General features: G+C 34.8%; 1 protein-coding gene across 1 annotated transcript; it reads left to right on the top strand.

Moving 5' to 3' along the window:
- The first annotated feature begins 334 nt into the window (after positions 1-334).
- Positions 335-10,990, top strand: LOC143258078 (inactive ubiquitin carboxyl-terminal hydrolase MINDY-4B-like). The gene is made up of 6 exons (XM_076517102.1): positions 335-400; positions 2,952-3,105; positions 6,004-6,084; positions 6,853-7,033; positions 8,370-8,436; positions 10,750-10,990. Exons 1-6 carry the CDS (start codon positions 357-359, stop codon positions 10,796-10,798), a joined length of 576 nt encoding a protein of 191 aa, XP_076373217.1. The 5' UTR covers positions 335-356; the 3' UTR covers positions 10,799-10,990.
- Positions 10,991-18,649: the final 7,659 nt, after the last annotated feature.

Here is an 18,649-nt window from a genome sequence, read left to right as displayed (position 1 = left end):
CCCGGATTAATGCTGTATGGTACAAGCAAACGTACTTTCATAAAAATTGTGGTGAGAAAGTTTGACTAATATCTGACTTCAGAAAATGTGTTAAAGATGTTGAATCTTCAGTCGAAAAGCATGAATTAAAGCAGTTGATATGAATGAGAGAATATTAACTTAAACAATATCCCTAATCGTAAGAAACAGCATTGAGATATACAGAACGAATGAGGAGAGTGCTTGGTGCTAGTGACACAAACTATAAACCAAAGTTTTACAAACTCATTACATGTTTTGACGCTAGGACTAGTTATTTCTGAATTCTTTGACTCTCTTTTTCTCTATAGTTCCAGCAAGAATCAGGCAACGGCGTGATGCTACTTCTATACAGTATAATTTTATCCCGAGGTATAGACAGGTAATATTAGATATATAAATAATTGTTCCCATTTGTAGCTATAGACGTTCCAATTTTATTTAATGTATTGTTAAATTAGTTGAATCGTATAGGTTTTTAAACGTCTCTCTCATATTTTAATTGGTTTTTCAAACAACCATCATCTGCTATGTCGCTCACAATTCTGAAGTGATTGGTCAAAGTTCTGCCAGGTTCTTTAATAAATAATAGTTTTGGCTAAGTCAGTCGAAAATATACATGTTAGTCGTCAAGATTTAGTAACTTAAAAGTTAATTTAGAGAAAATCAAAGTTATGACATAGACTAGCTTTTAAGTGAAATGTAAATCGCACAAAAATTTATTAGATATACAACATTAGGACCTCTTTCGGTAGCGTTAATATTGTGTATTGATATTTTTTCTCTGTTTTTAATGTTGTTATGGGTACTCTTTCTATATATATGTTTTGGTTAACCTTCAAAACGCATTGTTTGTTCCATATTTTTAGGTCGTTTTGATGTTGTACTGTCTATTTTATAGGTTTAGATTCTTTTGGTGTCATATTTTCGGTTTCACACGTTTATACTATTTTGATGTTGTGTTATCTGTTTCATACTTTTAACTTCTTTTTGACACAGTCGTATCAAAAATGTGTATCATAATATGTTTCAAGTTGTGTTATATGTTTCATATTCAGCCATTCTTTATTGTTTGAGTGACACACCATATGCAAATTGTGTTTATTAGGTTCTCATCAAAGTTAAGCAAGTGTGTGTGTTTTTTTTAACCATCTTTCCATGTCAAAGTATTCACCATAAGAGCCGAAACCTTACATCCACGATTGTGTTTCGCGGTTTATGGATCGGGGATGATTAGGTTTGGTTGACTGGATTGACATTTCGGATAAGCACATCCAATGGGTTTTCATATATCTGTGTATTATCCACAACGGGTTTGGATAAGAAATAATGTCTCAAACGCTCGTAGCTCCAGTACTAGGTCAAGTGATCTCTTTATTGTGAAAGTCCGAAACCTTTCGTATTTTACTCCTGTGTAAGACGCACCCAAATTTTAGAAAGACAATTATAAGAAAAACTATTTTGACTCAGCAACCAACAACTTGATGTAGCCTTAACTTTCTTCAACCTACTGAGTAAATACAATTAAATACATCACATTCTTTGCAGTATATCGACAATATTAGTTAAATTGAATTCTTGAAAATACTTGTAATTGGTAAGTAATGAGATTACGATCTGTATGAGAGGCCGTTTAGAGTAGACCCTAAGTTAACCTTTTGCCTAAACCCATTACCTTTGTCTTGGAAGACGCATGGGGATTTTTTCAAGGTATTTTTAAAGAAAAAAGTGCGTCTTACAAGGCTTAAAATACGATACTTTCTAAGAAGCGTATTGATTCTAGCTGGTTATGTGTATCATAATCTGACCTTTAAAAACCCTATGGCTACATATTGATTCCAGTTGGCTGTGTCACATTCTCACCTTTTTAAACTTTATGATTACATATGTATTGCATATTACTCGTTGTTTTTGACCTGCATTTGTGTTTTCATAATTACTTCCATTACTATGCTTTTTTGACCTGTGTATGTCATATTTCGACCTTCATAAACTCTATAGTTACATACTAATTCCAGCTGCCTGATTGTGTCAGAATATATCCTTTATAAACCACATTCAGCAGTACACTATTTTAGTGTAGATAAGTTCAGCCTTAGCAGAGGTGGGCTGCTCCAGTTCTTTTGATAGTATAGTGTACCTCAGTACAATACGAATTAGGAGCAAATCGTTGTTTTCATCAGCTTTGACTGATATATCGCTTTAACTTTTCAAATACTAAAAGTTTGTCTAAAGTCATCATACATAATTAGCACAAAATAGCCTACACTTTTTCAAACAACGATGCATTTAACTGTTCAGAAATAAAATTAATTTCATTGATAATATTTTTTGAAGTGAAACATAATTTTTCTTAAGCTTCTACATTCATCAATATGTTTATTTGTTAAGGCCAAAATTCTCACAAAACATTTGCTTAAGCAATTTTAAATCTCAAATAAAATTTATCGAATATTTTCGTAATTAAAAAAAAAATGATATTTTATGACCAGAGACTTTTCTTTTGGACCTGGAAACTTATAACTCCTTTATTATGGGGTTCATTTATGGATGACATTTCACTGGTATTCCTTACTGTAAAGATATTGAGAATGACAAATGTTTATTAAGTGTGGACATAAATTGATATTTTGTAAGCTTCTCATCACTTTCCGATATTATAAAAAAACAAAAAACTTTTGGATGTTGAAAAACATTAAAACGTATAGTAAACTTTATAATAATCAAATTATTTGCTATTTACAGCTGTAGATAGAATTAATATGTATTAAGTGTATTGTGAATGAATAATTCCAACAATTATTGCAAAATATTTCGAGATTATCAGATTTGATTTGCTCATGTTTGAAAATTAAACTAATAATAATAAAGATTAAGTTGTTTTTTTTACAATTTACTAAACTTGCCATTTAATTTGTACGAAATACACGCAGAGTAAAAGAAGACCTAAATGGAGAATACACTGAGTTACTGACCCCTGTGTGCGAGGCTACGCAAGCTCTTATGACATTGTTGCTTACAGGAAGGGCTACCCCTTACCTACATAATGGTGTGATGCATACAATAGACGAGGACAACGTGGCAGGTGTAAGTAAGTTAGTTTGGAAACTAGTTTGTAAGGCTGTCTAAAAAATGAAAAAAATAAGTTATCTTGTTCAACTAACTTTCATATGTAATGCTTCTTTAACATGCATGGGAAAAAGTATGAAATTGTTGGATATATAAAAAAGCCAAATACTAGGAAATACCATCCCCTGTACCGTGTGAAAATGAATTTTGCCATAGTGCATGCACTGCAGTGGCGTGCTGAAAGTTTTTGCTGTGATTGGTTGTAATATACATAACAACCTTGAAGTAGTCTGAACGGATGCGTAGCTACTCTTTAACCGCTGCTGAGAAACGGTAGTCAAACTAAAGAAATGAAGCGGGAATAGCACTGCACACAGTGAAAAAAAAAGTGTGTTTTTTTTAAACACATGAATACAAATTCGAAGAACGATACCATAATTAAAGTACAACATGTGTGAAACATGTGAGAGATAAGCGCAAAGCTGCATCTTAGTTGACTCACATAAAAGTGATGGCACCCTGACTGTTGATAGGTGCATCAGATTCAGATCCATCGTGCTCTTTTCCCAGGAACACAACTCGTCGTGCAGAGATTCATCTTCCCGTAAGACAATGATCCAAATCGTACAGTAAATATAGTGAAACGATAAGTTAAGAATAACAAGGCAAATGGAACACAAACAACCTCTTGAACCCGCACAATGTCTCGATATCAATATTATTGTTACGGTATATTATTTAAAAAGTCGAAATGTAACCAAAACAATTTGGCTGATTTGTGGGCAACAATACAGGATACTTGGAACAACATTCTACAGTTATACGTATATAAACGTAAATGTGAAATACTAGTGCACTGTATGGCTTGTTTGCTTTTCTTTTGTATTTTCTGTGATAAAGTTTGTACAATTAACACCTTCACTATCCAGGTACAACTACTTATTGTTTATGACTCCTGTATTTATGTTTCTATAATTACTTTCATTACTGTACTTTCTTGACCCATAGAAACTTGTGATTGAATACGAAAGAATTAATCTCCACTAAGCAATAATAATCATTTTAAAAGAACCAAAAAAGAAGTAAGAGAAATCGAAGTAAAACAGGTTTTCACACTTTAAATAGTTTCAAGCAGGTTACTGGTTCATCTTGGAATTTCAACATCACTGTCTAGCGGCAACACATGAGAACAAAAGGAAGGCTCCATATACAGTTGGGCCCAGTATGGCCAGGTGGTTAGGGCGCTCGACTCGTAATCTGAGAATCGCAGGTTCGAATCCCTGTCACATCAAACATGCTTGCCCTTTCAGCTATGGGGGCGTTATTATGTTACAGTCAATTCCAATATTCGTTGTCAAAAGAGTAGCCAAAGAGTTGGCGGTGGGAGATGATGACTAGCTGCCTTCCTTCTAGTCTTACACTGCCAAATCAGGAACGGCTAGCGCAGATAGTCATTGTGTAGCTTTGCGCAAAATAAAAATAAAACAAACAAACAAAGAAAACAAATACGTTGTTTTCAATAATACTCTTTATTAATAAGAAAACTAGAAAACACATGTGAAAGTCACATGAAATAACAATTTTAGTTATTAGTTTTGATTTATGAATAAGTACACGAAAAGTTTTGCTAAAAATTAACTGCGCATGTTTTAACAGTCTAATTTATCAAGTAAAGCTAGTAATTCAAATTTATTGAGGTTCCAGTGTAAAAATATTCGAAAATATTTATGACCCAGTCACCAACGTATTAAAAGTACTAATGACAATATAATATTATATTAAATCACGATTAACACTTGTGCTCTTAAAACTTAAAAAAAAACATACATTTTTCTCTATATATGTACGAGAGCAGCTTTGTTTTTAACTGGAATATATTTGATCGGTTTACAATAGAATTTTAGACTTCCATCTAAGTATGAGCTACTTAGGTTGGCATGGTCTAGGTTGTCAGCCAACTGTTTTAAAATAATGCAATATTTCTCCACTGATCCCTGAAAGGTTTATGCCACGTTTGGTAATAATCAGTTTAGAAATTCACCAACTATAAGCAGGTGCACACACACAGACTTTTATCAAGTTTGTTTGTTTGTTTTTGGAATTTTGCACAAAGCTACTCGAGGGCTATCTGTGCTAGCCGTCCCTAATTTAGCAGTGTAAGACTAGAGGGAAGGCAGCTAGTCATCATCACCCACCGCCATCTCTTTTACCAACGAATAGTGGGATTGACCGTCACATTATAACGCCCCCACGGCTAGGAGGGCGAGCATGTTTGGTGCGACCGGAATTCGAAACCGCGACAATCGGATTACGAGTCGAACGCCTTAACACACTTGGCCATGCCGGACCCAAAGAAATACATATATAAATAGCCAGCAGTATTATAGCATCGAAAGGGTCGTATAAAATACTAACAGTATACAAATCTTTAAATACAAACCACTAAAGCAAAATTAACAGAAAAAATAATTGTTGTTGGCAAAATTTTGTTCCCTTCTCCTTTACTAGGGGCGTTTTTATGCGTTTTTTTTTTTCATTATCAGAAATAAACAAAACTGAACCATCACAACTTGTTCGATTAGCTACAACAACTTCAATTGTTTTCGTTACATTTACTGTCTTCAATTTTTTTTTTTTTTTAGAAACTTAATTTCCTCAATTCTTTTACCTTTAAATATCTCATTCTTCCATTTTCAAGTTCTGTAATAATAGCTCCCCAGTGGCTCAACGAAATCTCTGTGGAAACTGGGTTTCAATATCTCTGCTGGCCAGAGCACAGGTAGACCTCTGTGTAGCTTTGTGCTTAACTACAAACAAACTGTAATAATATCTCTAAAACGAAACTACTAAATGGGCAACAATCCATGTTTTTGAATTTTTAGTTAAGAAAAATAGAACAATGTTTTATAATACTAGGTTAAAGAACACGTTGGTCTGATGTCCAGAGGGGAAATTGGTGCTCTAGTATGGAATCGAAATGATGAAAGTTCCACACAGGTAAGAAAGTAGAATCTGTAAATGTGTATTATGTTCAAAACACTCTATTCTTACAATCAATGAGACAAAGAATAGAAAAGAACTAATTTAATGGAAATGCTCATTTGTATTAATCGTTTAAACTGAAATGGTATCCTTCATTGATTAAAATCGAAATAATTATAGAATTGGTAGGTTTAAAAAATAAATAAATATTATATTGCACTTCGTAGATTCTTTTACATTACATTTTTATTAATAGTACGAATATAAACTTTTAAAAAAAGTTATTTTGCTTTTGAACGAAAATTCAATCTTGTCTGCCAACTTCATTAATATAGGTTTGTTTTAAACATCTTAAGGCTCAGCATGGCCAGGTGGGTAAAGGCGTTTAACTCGTAATCTGATGATCGCGGGTTCAAATACCTGTCGCGCCGAACATGCTCGTCCTTTTAGCCGTGGGGACGTTGTAATGTGACGGTCAATCCCACTATTTATTGGTAAAAGAGTAGCCCAAGAGTTGGCGATGGGTGGTGATGACTAGCTGTCTTCCCTCTAGTCTTACACTGCTTAAACTAGGGACGGCTATCGCAGATAGCCCTCGTGTAGCTTTGCGCGAATTTCAAAGACAAACAAATATCTCAATAGGTGTTGTTGTTTGAACCCTTGCCAAAAAATTAATATTTATAATTAAATCACCCAAGGACGTACTTGATAAGTTATTTTAATTAATATTCTGTATATGTTACGTTTAATAACAACACTTTATTATTTGCGTTGTTTACATAGTTAGGAAGTTGTCTAAAAACGCCATCTTTTCCGATATGGGTCATACGAGCAGAGAATAAATATGGCGTCCTTTTTCACACACGAAGAGACCTAACACGTGATCACCGTGCAGAACATCGTTTTGATCTACACTACTTCAATGGTTGTCCAGCAAATCACCAGCCAACAATACTCACGCTGGGTAAGTAATGAAGAAGAAGACAAAATATTCGAAGCAGATTATCTGTAAATCGTTGGAAATGCAGTTTGAGAGTATAGAACAATCTTTCTTTGTATAACGACATCTACAGTACAATAATGAGGTAATAAATCTAAAAATCAATTTACCTGTCTAAAAGTGCACTTTTGTATATATTGTGTGCAATAATTAATTGTACAGTGTAATTAAAATATACTCATGTAGTAATAATTGGGTACATTCAGTGTTCAACTTTAGGTTGACTATTACATTGTACATTAAGAGTTGTTTTTTTTTTTCGGGCCTAGTTTTCTTAGGACGCTCTACTCACAATATTTAGGTCCCCACCACCCTGGTACAGCGGTAAGCCTACAGATTTACAACACTAAAATCAGGAGGTTCGATTCCCTTCTGTGGACTCAGCAGATAGCCCAATGTGACTTTGCTATAAGAAAACACACACACACGTTGTTTAGCCATGCAGGGGACATAATGTGCTGTCAATTTACTTTTGTTGGTACAAGAGTAGCCCAAGAGTTGATGGTATATGATGACGACTAATTGCCTTCCTTCAAGGGAACGCCTAGCAGAGATAGCCTTTGATTAATTTTGCGCGAAATTACACAAACAAATTAATAAAAACTAGTTTCTTTATATTAAATGTAAAGAATATTACGAGAAGAAAAAAGCTGAAAGTGTAGATTCTGTTGTGAGTTAGGTTTATCATATGACCCTGATCTGTTGTGAGTTAGGTTTATTATATGATCCTGATCTATCTGTTTGTTTTTCAATTTCACGCAAAGATACACGAAGGCTATCTGCGCTGAATTGTCTGTAAATCCAACCCTTTTAATTACTGTCAATGATGTAATCAGGACCGTTGCGTATAGCAGTGTGTGGGTCGCGGGATCAAAACCTGTCGCCAAACATGTTCACCTTTAAGCCGCAGGGTCGTTATAAATGTTACGGTCAATCCCACTGTTCGTTAGTGAAATAGTTGTCCGTGGGTATGTTTACTAGCTGCCCTTTCTATTAGTCTATTTCTTAAAAGTTAGGAACTGCTAACACAGATAGCCCTCGCGAAATATGAAGAGAACAAACAAACTGTACAGTTGATACAGTTATCTGTCACGTGCTTTGTACAGAAATGTTTTCATTGTATAAAATCGTTTTGAATAATAATAGTATTTTCTAAAACGATTGAAGAGGATCATATGTATATGATTTTTTTATTCAATTCACTATTTCACACTATTTAAGTCAATTTATGTTTGTTGTTGTTGATGTTTGAAGTTTTTACTTTTTTAAATCAAACTTATATGGAATAGTTAAATTTCAGATACCAGGTACAACAAACCTCAAGACGAGTATAGGATGCCTGTGTTAGAGAGAGTTTTGATATCAAAGTAAGTGGATTAATACCATGTTTTATGTTCTATAGCAAAGTGGCACAAAGCACTAACTATTCTGGAGGCTCAACTATCTTGCTAGTCTTAAGAATAGTTAACATAAAATTTGATTTTAAAATGTATAAATTAGATTTAAATTCAATTACATTATATCATAAGAACAACAGAAACACGAATTAATTAGGCCTGTTAATTTACAAGACAAAATGAAACTGTTAAATCTGTTTCTCTTAATAACTAGTAGTTTAAAAAGTTCTTTATCCAATCAATACTCAAAGTTATTTGCTGTCAACACTAAAGTCATGTGGAGAGATTTAGCTCACTCATGTTCAGTGTGTGGAGTCTACATGTATAACCGGCAAGATGGTTCATGTGCTACACTATGGTTTTGGTGTAGAACATTTCTCTTGGCGTTTTTAAGATATCCGTTAATAGGTTTTATAAACGTTTGATAATTTTTGCTTTGATGCCCAACAAATGTGCCCCCACAACCCCAGCGAAGAGGGGTGAGGGAGCAGGGGGCTGACAAACTTAAGGGTTGCAGACAAAGGAAGAGCCACACAGTGTAATTTATTTGAACTAAAGAGTGGCTGCACTATTCCGTTAGCATTGTCAATTAACCGGAATCATAACTACAATTATGGGGAACTAAATGTAGTTTTTGTTTATGTGGGGGGGAGACATTGTTTTGTAGTTACGCCACTGGTGAATCTTTCATGGGCGACATTTCTGAAACAAAATATATTCACTTTTTAAAAAAATCACTGAAGAAAAACGTTAGTACGTCGCATAACTTCTCAAATCGGAATAAATAACTTGTGTTTGTTGTTTGCGCAAAGCTACACGAGGGCTATCTGTGCTAGTTGTCCCGAATTTAGCAGTGTACGACTAGAGGGAAGGCAGCTAGTCATCACCACCCACCGCCAACTCTTAGGCTACTCTTTTACCAACGAATAGTGGGATTGACCGTAACATTATAACGCCCCATGGATGAAAGGACGAGTATGTTTGGTGCGAAGGAAGATTCGAACCCGCGACCCTCAGATTACGAGTCGAACGCCTTAACCCACTTGGCCATGCCGGGCCGAAATAATTTATATTAACAACGAATGTCCTGTCAGTCAGTATACGAACTACTTGATTTCTATAACATTTTATCTTAACAATAAACAATAAACTGCCTTATTTACATACCTTTATAACCAGAAACTGGAGCTGATATAAAGACAAGTGAGATAATTAACATACAAAAAACAGTTCCTTTCACAACAAATTTATGTCACTAAAATACGGCCTTCTTTTTTCATAGGACTACTTTTTAATGAGAAAACAGATCACTGAGCAAACCGGTTTTAACACTTATTCTTTATTTACATAGTGGGTAAACGTATTATCTGAAATGTAAAACATTTCTCTATTAAATTCTAGTTTACGATTTATTTTGGAATCAAAGCCTTGAATGTGTACGTTGTGGAAAGAAAAAAAAACAAACTCGGTGATTTTCTCGAGCTCTCATTTTTATTTAATAAATGTAGGGACCATTTGTAACTATATTATGTAAATTGTTTTCATTCTGAACGAATCGAGTGTTCGTACTTGTTTCTACTGTGTGTACGTACTTTCTGAGAAGGTTTACCATACAGATACTATAAAGTATAGGTGTCTCTAGACCCTCTGTAAACGTGGCGTTACTACAGGTTTCTTTTCTTTTCATCAAAAATAAAAGTTACGCATGTATAATCTGTGACATAGATACCTAATACATTCCTTGATTGGCTGAACCGTCTAGTGCGGTCTTTATCTTCTTCTATTCAAGGGTCACAGACACAACCAAAGTGGTATATGTATGTATGTCTGTATAGTATTTATGGGTCTAAGTTAGTTACGTACAGCACCCGTAACCAGAGCTAACGTCCTACCGAGGTCAAATTTGGGTTTTAAACCCTATAACTCTTAATTATATATTTGTGTATGCGAGTGACTGAAGACCCCGAAACAAACAAAAAATGAGGACACGACCTTGGTAGCCCCATAGCTAGTTACGGTGCTTACATTTTACTCAAAGTAATTTCAGTTACTAAATTGGAGTTAAATAAGCCACTTCTACTAACGTTACTTCTAAGGGTTGTTTGTTTCTCCACTGGAATTTAAATACACCAGTAAAATGAGACCAAGGTTCTTGGGATGTTGAAAATTAGGTATTTCGACTATTCACAAAAAATAAGTGAAATATAAACCTGAGAGCAAATTTTTGTAATATTGCTTTCGGGTCTTTGAATATGAGACTGATGTTCTATATTTCATTTACAGGTGGCAAGGAGCTCAAGTTAGCTGGAACGAAACCACACCCTATGTGTAAAGGTTTCTAATCTGTTACGATGTTAGGCTGGACCCTACGAGAAAGCGATCTGTTGTTTCAAGTTAACGTGTGGTCGATATAAGTTAGTTTCACGTTAATGTCTTGAAGTCTGTTGGAAAAAAAGTAAAATATTTATGATATAAATACTGAGCTGTTTTATCATAATGTACAATTAAACGTTACAAAAATTTAGTCTTCTTTAACATTTTGAATAAGTTAGAAGGATGATCAAAATGTATGTTATGTTAAAGATTATCATAACATTCATGAGTGTGAGTCATTTTCTCTTTCGATTGTGCTTTTGAAACGCGTAAACATTTGTGCTGTCTTCGGTCTCAAAAGCCTGTATTTTAATAGGTGAAGATCTGTTTCGTTCATAACATGAACAATATTCATACATATGTATTATTGAAGCACTTATTATAATTTGTCCATGTTTGCTGTGTCTGAACACGCGACAGATGGCTTCACAATTTGTAGGGAGTGCATAGTTCTTGTAGTTAGTGTGATGGGAATATTAACCGAGAATTGACGGTTCACGACTGTTGCTTAAAAAACGCGCTCCGCAATTTCGGCCTATGGATGCGCTACGAAGGGGACTGTACCCCCTTACCAGATTATTAACTAGTTGCCTTCCCTTTAGCCTATCAGCTCACAATTAATTAGAGATGATTACGTGCAAATAGCTTTTGTGGATCTTAGTGCAAGTGTTAATAAAGTACGTGTTACATAAATGTACGTGAATTAGCTTCCTTTTTGGGAAAAAAAAAACACAACAAACTAATATTTGCGTATTCACAGTCGAAACGAAACTGTTTTTACATAGCAATACAATAAACGTGTCATAAATCAAAAATGAAACTCAGAAAAATAAACTGTGCTTAATAGCAAGCCAGTAAGCTGCCACATTTATCTCCGCTGTAGAATGATCTCAGAAATCACAGGCATTTAAAATCGTTACCTGTTCTACAGCCATGTTGAATGATCTCAGAAATCACTGGTATTTAAAATCGTTACCTGTTCTACATCCCAATAGAATGATACCAGAAAACACTGGTGTTTACAAGCGTTACCTGTTCTACAGCCCAATAGAATGATACCAGAAAACACTGGTGTTTACAAGCGTTACCTGTTCTACAGCCCTATAGAATGATCTCAGAAATCACTGGTGTTTACAAGCGTTACCTGTTCTACAGCCCAATAGAATGATACCAGAAAACACTGGTGTTTACAAGCGTTACCTGTTCTACAGCCCTATAGAATGATCTCAGAAATCACTGGTATTTAAAAGCGTTACCTGTTCTACATCTCTATAGAATGATACTTTCTCAGCATTTTATATAAATTGTTTTGGTGTAAACCAATTACATCTTAAGAGAAAGGAAGAGTGCAATGGCAATCAAACATCACGACAAGAACTACAATGTGAAAATCAAGAGATATGTCTGAGTTTTGAATAACGAGACATATCTTGATTTTAGATATATCTGCAGGAGTAGTGCGTACACTGCGGTAGGGATACACCATTTATCAGATTCAACCTTTATTTCCAAGCTTCACATACTGCATAATATTCAAATTAGAAACTGTTGTATGTGCTGAAGTGAAGCCCACTAGTCCTATATCTCTACCTCTTACGACTGTTTGTAAGCATTAGTGAAGATAGCTGTTCAGAAATAACAAGGACCGTGGGTTAAGTACAGTCGAGCGAAGACGATAAGATCAAGCTTTTAAAACAGGTCCTCACTATAGTTCAAAAGACATTAGTTTTTGAGAAAGCAAGCATCAAAGACGTTTAAGTGATAAAAATACAAATTAAATGTGTCACTTGCGAAAATAAGCCAGTTAAAAAAAAAGACTTTGTGTCTGTGAATGGAGCAAAGTCACGGATTTTAATGAAGCCCTGTGTGCTGAAAATATGTGTGTTTACAAAGTTAAAGTGCAAATTTCGAAATGGGTGTCTGAAGTTTAACACAAAGAATACCTAAAAAAGTTGAGGGGAACACGTCCCCCCGGTTGTTTTCCTTACGCAGAAAACGTGATAGGTTAGTTTATTTTGTTTAGAATTTACGTACAAAAGCACACAAGTGATGACTGTTCATATCAGTCCTTAATCTTGGACTGATAGATTAGAGGAAAAACATGCTAGTCAACAACACTCGCCGCCAACTCTTGGACTAATTTTGTCTGACTGAATAGTGACACTTCCCTGTCGTTTTATAGTGTATCCACTCCTTAAAGAGCGGAGCGTAGTTTGAAGACACATAGGTGCGAAGAATAGGAATATTCATAACCAGTGTCCCTGGTAAGGTACTGTTACACTCACTGCCTACCCCTAACGATGCACTACTAACCTCTATCGTTAATTTTGGTTGAAGGGGGACATGGACGATTGGAAATAAAATTCGGCCTTTATCCAAAGGTCATCTCAGATTAAACTTCGTGTGGTATTAGGCAATACACACACGTACCAAAATATACACGTGTTTTATGAAAATGTTTTAAAAGTAGATATCTAAACCAAATTTTGTATATGCCTTCAGACGTACTGGTGAGCCTCCAGAGGGCCGGTTTTTGTTAAATAATAAGTTGGAAAAATATATTGGAAAAATGCTCCAGATTCCGTATTATTTGTTGACACGTACCACAAAAATTAAAAATTGCAGAACTTTTATAGATTATGGACTTACGCATGTTTAATTGAGGTAATTATGACTGATTATTGGATACCACACGAGATGATATAATCAGTTTCACGTGAATTTCATAATTTCTTTTTTTTACACTTCCTCAATAAATTTTACTTTTATAGTCGAATAATAATCTAAAATAGTTTGCTAAATACAAACTGATAAAGTTAGCTAATAAAGCAAAAAACATTAGTTGTAATAACTTCTTATTAAAAGTCATACAGTTTGCGTATCTGTGACGAAATATGACTTTTGCATAAATTCAAAGAAGAAAAAGGAAAACGAACAACAGCACATATCCGTGTGACCAAAACAAGCCAAAGTGAGATAAACTTATTTAAGCAGATAATAGCAATCTAAACGTAATAAAATTTTAGTTTGTTTGTTTGTTTTGGAATTTCGCACAAAGCTACTCGAGGGCTATCTGTGCTAGCCGTCCCTAATTTAGCAGTGTAAGACTAGAGGGAAGGCAGCTAGTCATCACCACCCACCGCCAACTCTTGGGCTACTCTTTTACCAACGAATAGTGGGATTGACCGTCACATTATACACCCCCACGGCTGGGAGGGCGAGCATGTTTAGCGCGAACCCGCGACCCTCGGATTACGAGTCGCACGCCTTACGCGCTAGGCCATGCCGGGCCAAAATTTTTAGTATTTATATGGAAATTCAAGTTGTGAGTTTTTGTTACTAGATGGTGTCATTGTGTTTTGTTGTTAGATGTGTATAACCTGTGTTTATGATGATACCGTCTTCCGATATATCATCTGTAAACTGAGGTGGTTACAAAACTAATATCTCAGGAACATTTCCTTGCTGTGGATAGATTGCAGATAGTCCACGGCGTAGCTTTATGTTAAAAAAAATATTTACCAAACTACAAAAATACAATTCAGCCTTATTTTGAGGGACCTAAGATCTAAATGTTACTTTTAAGAAACTATGATTCGAGTTATTTTATTAAAAGTTAAAGTTTTTTACAGTAAGGAAGAATATTTTTAAAATAGGTACGACGTTTCGCTGCTTTAGAAGATATCATCAATAGTCGAAACGCTCTACCTGTTTTACTCATATTTTTTCTCACGTTAAAAGGCTCAGCATGGCCAGGTGGTTAGGACAATCGACTCGTAATCTGAGGCCCGCGGGTATGAATCACCATCACATCAGACATGCTCGTTCTTTCAATCGTGTGGGCGTTATAAGTGACGGTCAATCCCATCATTCGTTCGTAAAAGAGTAGCTCAAGAGTTGGCAATGGGTGGTGATGACTAGCTGCCTTCCCTGTAGTCTTCCACTGCTAAATTATGGACGGCTTGCGCAGATAGCCCTCATCTAGCTTTGCGCGAAATTAAAAAAACAAACAAACTTATCCCTTGTTATACCTGTATATGAGCTTGTCTGTACTAACTTATCGACTTCGCTAGCTCAGAGGTAAGCCTGAGACCTTGAAATGGTAATTATCGGACTTCGATTCCTGTAGTAGGCTAGAGTATTTTTTATGCTTACTAAACTAAAGTAAAATTATTCAAACTTTCCGTGTACTGTAAGTCGCCTAAAAATCGTAATTTATTTTTATTGTATTCCTTACTTTATGTTTTATTAACGAGTAGTTAAATCTTTATTTTATAGTATAGCAAACTATTTTATATCCGTTTTTACATAACTGATAATAAACTATAATTTTACTGAGACATTATTATTATTACGTTTCTTGAAAACAGTACTCAAATAAAACTATTTAAAATTCGGATGTATTTCAAAATTAAAATTTGTAAAAACTTTAATAATTATTTTAGGTTTCTCTATAATTACAGTATGTACAGGGTGTTGATTTCATTAACTGCCAGGTGTTATGGTGATTAGCGTGTTAAACTGTGAATCGTACGGTCTAGGGTTCTAGACACGATATGTCACTCGCTCTGTACGTTAAGTTGTGGATGCGTTATATTTATTGACAACCATTTCTTTATTCAGTAAAAGTAGCCAAGTAGGCGGAGGATATTACTGATGGACTGATTATCTTCCCTTACGTCAGCGATTTCTAAATTAAGTTTTATCATGCCTAAACCTCAGGGTCTCTGACATGGTTACTTAGCCCACCCACTGCATGTCATTCTACTAGTTACAACTTGTTTTTGTAGTTTGCTACAGATAACTTCATAATCAGAACTTACTTTAACCAAAGGTTTTACAGCAAGTTGCTTAACTCGTTTTGTAATAACTTTTTTCTTAGAGCAAGTTCCCATGACTATTATCAACAACTTTGCAACAAAATTAACCTCAGCATGCCAACCAAGTCTTAAAACATTAAGAAATATCCACATCAATAAAGGTCACCGTAAAAAATACATATATGCACAATTTTTACACGTATTATAAGTGCAACGCTGCAAGCTGTAGTCGTCATTTTGCATAAGCTTATCTGCCCGGCATGGCCAGGTGGGTTAAGGCGTTCGACTCGTAATCTGAGGGTCGCGGGTTCGAATCCCCGTCGCACCAAACATGCTCGCCCTTTTAGCCGTGGGGGCGTTACAATGTGACGATCAATCCCATTATTCGTTGATAAAATAGTAGCCCAAAAGTTGGCGGTGGGTGGTGATGACTAGCTGCCTTCCCTCTAGTTAGGGACGGCTAGCGCAGATAGCCCTCGAGTACCTTTGCGCGAAATTCAAAACAAACAAACAAGGCCTAACTTGGTTAGAATTCTTGCAAAGCTACACGAGGGGTACCTGCGCTAGCCTCCCTAATTTAGCACTGTAAGACTAGAGGAAAGGTAGTCAGCCAGTCATCACTCTCCATCATTAACTTTTAGGCTGCACTTTTACCAACGAATAGAGAGATTGACCGTTACATTACGCATGTCAAAAAGCATGACTGGTGTGACGAGATTTTGAACCCGCGATCCTCAGATTATGAATCGAGCTACCTAACCACATGGTTATGCCGGTCCCCTTAATTTGGTAGTGAAAGATCAAAGGAAAAGCATCATCATCACCCACCACCTTTTCTTAGGCTACTCTTTTAAAACAAATAGTGGGATTGGCCGTTATTACAACGCTCCCATGATTTATAAGGTTAAACGTACAAAACGGGGCAAGTGTTCAGCTTTTAATTTAAAAACAAAACAAACTAATGCATAAAAATTCAATATAAATTTAATAATTCACAGAACGATGTGTCTGATAGCGATAAGTAAACTATCTAGAGATGGGTGTGAAATCACATTGGTTTACACAACAATATTGACCGTAAATGAACAAAATGGCGCTCATATTTTAGTGTTTCTTACATAATAATTGAGTCCATTCATTCAGAATTAAAAGCAAAAATATACCAAAGTTTTGAGGTCTCTTTTTGTTCATGTAAGTAGGTTTTTTTTTCAGTTATACTATAATATTTAGTTCATGTATAATTTGTAACTGCTCCTCAAAGTAAAAGTGAAATTTACCACAAGAATTACAGTGTAAAATATAAAAACAAACAACTAGAAACAGCATAGTAAAATGTTTACACTGATATGAATTATAATGAATCGACTCTGTCTTTTTATGTTTCCGTTATTTTCCAGTAATAGTAGCGAAAGTACAAATTAAAGTTATTTGTTGGTCATGAGTTTCTGACAAGTTACAGAAAACATTAACTTTGTGGGATCTTCACCCTAGTAGCCCAGCGGTAAGCCTGCAGGCTCACACTGATGAAAAGCTGTCTTCGATACTCGTGGTGGGCACAGAACAGATAACTACTTACATAGTTCTGTGTGTAATAACAAACAAGATGAGAAATATTTTACTGATCGTGGAATTACACTCTCTTTTTAATATGTAAACAAAGCTGTTCTTTAGTTAACTTTTCTGGCGATTACGTACATCATTTTACGTATACTGGATTGACTCGCTTGAAAATACTATACTAGTAGGTATACAATATAACTAAATCTTAAAGCAAAATTATAGCTATGCCACTAGCGACATCTATTGAATATCATGAGCATACTTCGAGAAAGTATAAATAATTTATACCCACAAGGAAATAACCAGTCGTGAGCATTTCAGATTGAGTTGTATTAGCTGCAGAAATTTGGTACTGAGTAAAATGCCTGTCGTTGTGGTCAAAGCTTAATCTGAAAAATATTTTACCTGGGTTTATAATGGACTTACCAAGTAAGAAATCATTTGTGATTTCTATTATATCTCTTAGGCTCAGAATACAATAATTTTTTCATGTTACAAAGTGTAAGGAAAACACTAACTGTGTTATAAGAGACTGACGTTTCACTGGATCCTATCATATATTCAAAAAATATCCTGGCTAGCAGGTATATTTGCGGCAGAGAATCGAACACTGGATTTTAGCATTGTAAGTCCGTAAACTAACCAGTGATCTACGGGGGGACATGTTCAATTACAGTTTATTATGCAAGAATCGGATACAGTTGTAAATTTGGAAACCACAATCGTAATTACTTCTTCACTGATATGAGTAATTGTGTAAATATATCGACCGGAAAAAATTTAGAAAACAATTTTTTAAACAAACTAAATATAAAGTACTTTAACTAAATACTAGAAAAATTTTATTAAGTTTAAATACTCTTTATAAAAGTGCACGAACAACTATAATAAAACAACAGAATCTGTTATTGATATTTTTGCCGTAATCCCAATAATATCTTCTTCCAGCTTAGGATGTTGAGATTAGTTCTAACTCCCAAAACTAAACTGACATTGCAACATAATTGTCTAGTAACAAAAGTATATGAATATTTATATTCATCATTTTAATCAATGCTGGTTATGAACCTAACATTAAAAAAAGCATGAAATATAACTTTATTTAAATGTTAATACACTCCTGGCCAAAATCTTAAGGCCAATGAACATAAAGAAAAAATATGCATTTTGCGTTGTCAGACTTAACTATTTATTTGAGTAGAGCTTCAAAAGATGAAAATAAGAAAAGGGAAAATAAAAATAAAAAAAGTTTTTAGCATTTAATAGGGAAAATGTGAACACTATGAAATTAGTCCAAATACTAGCAGGTCAAAAGTTTAAGACCATACTGAAACGAAGCGTTAATCGGTAAACACGTTCCGAAATTTAGTCATTTGTGTTCAAGCATTAGCGTCGTCAACATCTCCCACTGACATCTTCTGTGTTATATT

Source organism: Tachypleus tridentatus, chromosome 7 (genome assembly GCF_004210375.1).
Source record: "Tachypleus tridentatus isolate NWPU-2018 chromosome 7, ASM421037v1, whole genome shotgun sequence".
Lineage (NCBI taxonomy): Eukaryota > Metazoa > Arthropoda > Merostomata > Xiphosura > Limulidae > Tachypleus > Tachypleus tridentatus.
Note: the sequence above shows the minus strand (reverse complement) of the source record. Positions and strands in the feature narration are given on the sequence as shown.